Genomic DNA, 4,640 nt, shown 5'->3' on the forward strand with positions numbered 1-4,640 from the left:
TACATACACAATAGGTTGTGGCACAAGGAGGACAAAAAAGAAAAAAGGTCCCTAGACGTCTGTCGTCGCCACAACTGCCAGTGGTAAATATAAAACTAGAAATATTCTATCCAATATTTACCAACAATCTATCTATTCACTTTCTATCTACTATATCTATAAACTATCTATCAACTATCTATCTATCTATTTGTCTATCTATATCTATGTATCTATCTATCAATATCTATGTATCTATCTATCTATCTATATCTATCTATCTATATCTATGTATCTATCTATCTATCTATATCTATCTATCTATATCTATGTATCTATCTATCTATCTATCTATCTATCTATCTATCTATCTATCTATCTATATCTATGTATCTATCTATCTATCTATCTATATCTATCTATCTATCTATCTATCTATATCTATGTATCTATCTATGTATCTATCTATCTATCTATATATCTATATATTGCTATATCTATGTATGTATCTATCTATCTCTGTATATATGAATATGGCCATCCAGTGAAATTGACACTATCAACATAACGTTTTGTGTTTACATAGTCCAAGTCAGCGACAAAAAAAAAAAGGATTGTCGTTGACGAAGAGCCATTGACTATCCACAATGAGACACTTATTAACCTTGTGGAAGCCAACCCCTCCATATGAGACCAGAGCGACAGCTCCCACCATGACATCGTGAAGAACCGGAAGTTGTGGGATCAAATAATCTGTCACTTTGATCCCCGATACATGGAGAAGTCGACAACCTCAAAGAAAAAAATTGGTAAATATTGGTGACGTAACATCGGAAAATGTTTAAAAAAAAAAAAAATTCTATCCTATCAACCTATCCACTTGTTGTCTGCTATCTATCTCTCAATTATCAACTATCTGTACACTATATATCTATCTATCTATACACTATTTCTACACTATTTCTTATCTAACAACTATCTATCTACTATTTATATATCAACTATCGTAGCAAACTATGAACAATTTTTCCTATATCTTAAAACAATCTATCTACTATTTTTATTTTTATTTTTTTTAAATTTAAAGCCGATGCTGTCCATACCCGTTGGAAGTCCATCCGCGATCGCTTTGTCCGTGACTACCGGAACAGTCAGAATGCACCAAGCGGATCAAGTGGCAAACGGGTGACACCGTATGTGCATTATGACCAACTACTCTTTCTTCAGAAAACAGTGTCTCAGCGCTCGTAAGTACAAGAAGGTCTGTGTGCGAGACTAAATTGTTTAAAGGAAAATAATTAATTTTTGTTATTGGGTTACAGCACGATATGCAGTACCGCTGCTCCTAGACCAGCAGAGGAACTTGAGCCTTCTTCAGTGGAACCAACGCAACCTGAAGATGTGTCTGGCATCAGCGAGCCACGATCTGCGGAGAGAAGCACTGTTGCTGCAGGTGTGAGTGCCCGGTTGCAATCACAGCGTGGACGGAAGCGAGCATCTCAAAAAGATGAAGCTGATGCAATTATCGTGGATGGACTCCAACGGGTAGAGGACTCTGCTAATGAGTGGAAGCTACTTTTCTTATCCTATGTGCCTGTAGCACAAAATATCCCGGCACATAGAAACCTTATGTTTCGACAAAGACTTAACGAGCTTGTAGAGGAATTTGTGGGCACCGAGGAACCCGCTCCATCGGGAAGAAGAAGACTGGACATGCCGCCCTACAACCCTCAATATAGAGGCCGGGGTGAAACGAGCGTGGAACCTCAAAGACAATGTAGCAGTCCATCATATAGTTGGGCAGACAATACTCCCGAGCAGTACCAAAGTCTTTAGTACAGTTCACTGTCCACAGCCAGATGCAATTACCGCGTTGCAATTTTTTTTTTTGGGGGGGGGGTTTGTTGTTAATTTCTATTTTCCTTTTTTTTTCATCCCTATGGGATATCATATGTTACACCTGTGTACCAACAGTTTGTTGGAAAAATACAAAAACATTTAGTAAACTGTTTCAAAGTTCAGATTCTTGTATGACTTTAACTTTAACTTTTTACACGACATAAGGTAACTTTTTACACGACATCAGGTTAAACAACATAACTTTTTACACTACGTAACTTTTTACACAACATCAGGTTAAACAACATAACTTTTTACACTACGTAACTTTTTACACGACATCAGGAAGACTTTAAATTATTTTCACACGTGTCTGTCTTGCCATGGAACCTGGCCTTCATGTGTGAAGTAGTGTGTAAATTGATCACGAATCCTCATTATTTGTGATGCAGAACGAACTGTAGTCGATTCAATGCTACTGAGGTTCGACTCACAATCATTGGGGTCTACCAACTGGGGTTCATGTCTCGCCACAAAATTGTGCAGACAGATGCACGCCTTCACAACACGGTCCACATTGTCTGGTTGCAGTTGCATGCAGGTTAGTAAAATCCGCCATTTTAATGTCAAAATCCCAAAGGCACACTCCACATAACGTCTAGCCCGGCTCAAGCGATAATTAAAAATGCGCCTGCTGGAGTCTAAACTACGGCTTGAGTAGGGCTTGAGGAGATTTTGTCCTAGTTGGAAGGCCTCATCACCAACTAAAACATAGGGCAAACTTGGGCCTTCGGTCCCCGGAAGAGGTCGTGATGACGGTATGTTTAAACTTTGGCTGTACAAACATTGGCCCATGTTGGAGTCTCTGAATACTCTGGAATCGTTAGTCCGGCCATAAGCTCCAATATCCACAGCAACAAAACGGTACCTGGCATCCGCAATCGCCATCAATACTATAGAAAAGTATTTCTTATAGTTATAGTAGAGGGAACCACTATGCGCAGGTTTCTGAATCCGAATGTGCTTTCCGTCCACGGCACCAATACAATTGGGGAAATTAGCCACATCCTCAAACTGTTGGGAAATCGCTAGCCACATTTCTGATGTTGGTGTTGGTAGCACAAGTGGTTGCAAGTTGTTCCAAATGGCATCACAAGTTTCCCGAACCAGTTGACAAATTGTTGACTTCCCAAGTCGAAACTGGTAATGCAGTGACGCAAAAGTTTCTCCGGTAGCCAGATATCTGTTGACATTCAAAAACAAAAAAAAAAAAAAAATTAGGATTTTAATGATCATCTAAAGGCTAGTTTACAATATAATATACAATTGCAAAATGAACATTAGGCCACACGATACCGAGATCTAGTCTTTGTCAATAGAATGATAAAAAAAATGTATAATTACCTCACAGTCACTACTAAACGTTGCTCCGCACTGATGCTTTCACGAAAAGTGCTGCGATGATGATGTATCTCATCCTTCACATGTGAGAGCAGAACATCAAAGGTCTCAATGGACATCCGTAGATAGCGTTGGAATTTGAAGGGATGATCCCGAAGCTGCACATACAGGGTGTGAAAGGCACCATATGTACTCCGCAAGAAATTCACTTCGTGGATCCAATATCTCCTTTGCGAACTACGCTTTCTCTGCCGAAGTCGCAACCGCATCAAACGAAATCTGACGAGCTCAGACACAAACATCTTGCTAGCAGAAGTTCACTCAATGCTTTCAAAATGGAGAATGAGTCTGTGCCCACACCCGACAATGACAAAAGGGAAAAAAAAAAAAAAAAGAACAACTTTATTGACAGTGACAAACGCAGACAAACGGATACTTCGTAAACGGACATCAAAATGAAAAAACGCGATCACATGCGTTAACGCTAGCGTTACCGTGACGACGAATTTCACATATTTTTGCTCCGTTTCTGTACATGCGTTTAACGCATCCGTTTAACGCCATGTACTTGACGCAATGTGAACCTAGCCTTACGGGCACATGTCAGCTGTTCAAAACAGCTGACATGTCCCGACTTTGGTGCGGGCTCACCGCGGAGCCCTGCATCAAAGCAGGGGAGCCGGCATCGGATGGTATAGTACGTCCGATGCCGGTAAGGGGTTAATGGCGACATATTGCCCTTACATAAGGGTTGAGGGTGTAGTAGATGATAACTGGGCTTTGTAAAATTCAGTTTCCAGAGAATCACTATGCCACAAATCGCAACACTACAATACCTCCAATTGCCCTGAAAATACATATCACTCTGAGGTCTTCTATGACTGTATCCAACACATTTTAAGTTGCTTAGCACAAACACAGCCTTAGGCTACTTTCACACTGGCGTTTTTTTTAATACGTCGCAATGCGTCATTTAGGGGAAAAAACGCATCCTGCAAAGTTGTTTGCAGGATGCGTTTTTTCCCCATAGAGTAACATTACCGACGCATTGCGACGTATTGACACACGTCGCAACCATCGTGCGACGGTTGCGCCGTGTTGTGGTGGCCCGCCGGGAGCAAAAAACGTTGAATGTAACGTTTTTTGCTGCCGACGGACCGCTGTTTCCGATTGCGCATGCGCGGCCGGAACTCCGCCCCCACCTCCCCCGCACCTCACAACGGGGCAGCGGATGCGCCGGAGAAATGCATCCGCTGCCCCCGTTGTGCGGCGCATCAAACGCTAGTGTCGGAATCTCGGCCCGACGCAATGCGACGGGCTGAATTCCGACGCTAGTGTGCAACTAGCCTTAGTAATGTGAAATCGCCAATCCAGCGTTATCACTAATGTCTATTCCCTGTCCGTAGTAAAAATACTTACTA

The 4,640-nt window shown here is 41.6% G+C and overlaps 1 protein-coding gene across 1 annotated transcript; it reads right to left on the reverse strand.

Moving 5' to 3' along the window:
- Positions 1-1,890: 1,890 nt before the first annotated feature.
- Positions 1,891-3,394, reverse strand: LOC138643558 (uncharacterized). The gene is made up of 2 exons (XM_069732445.1): positions 3,223-3,394; positions 1,891-3,061 (listed from the first exon to the last, which is right to left on the reverse strand). Exons 1-2 carry the CDS (start codon positions 3,336-3,338, stop codon positions 2,182-2,184), a joined length of 996 nt encoding a protein of 331 aa, XP_069588546.1. The 5' UTR covers positions 3,339-3,394; the 3' UTR covers positions 1,891-2,181.
- Positions 3,395-4,640: the final 1,246 nt, after the last annotated feature.

This window comes from Ranitomeya imitator, chromosome 6 (genome assembly GCF_032444005.1).
Source record: "Ranitomeya imitator isolate aRanImi1 chromosome 6, aRanImi1.pri, whole genome shotgun sequence".
Lineage (NCBI taxonomy): Eukaryota > Metazoa > Chordata > Amphibia > Anura > Dendrobatidae > Ranitomeya > Ranitomeya imitator.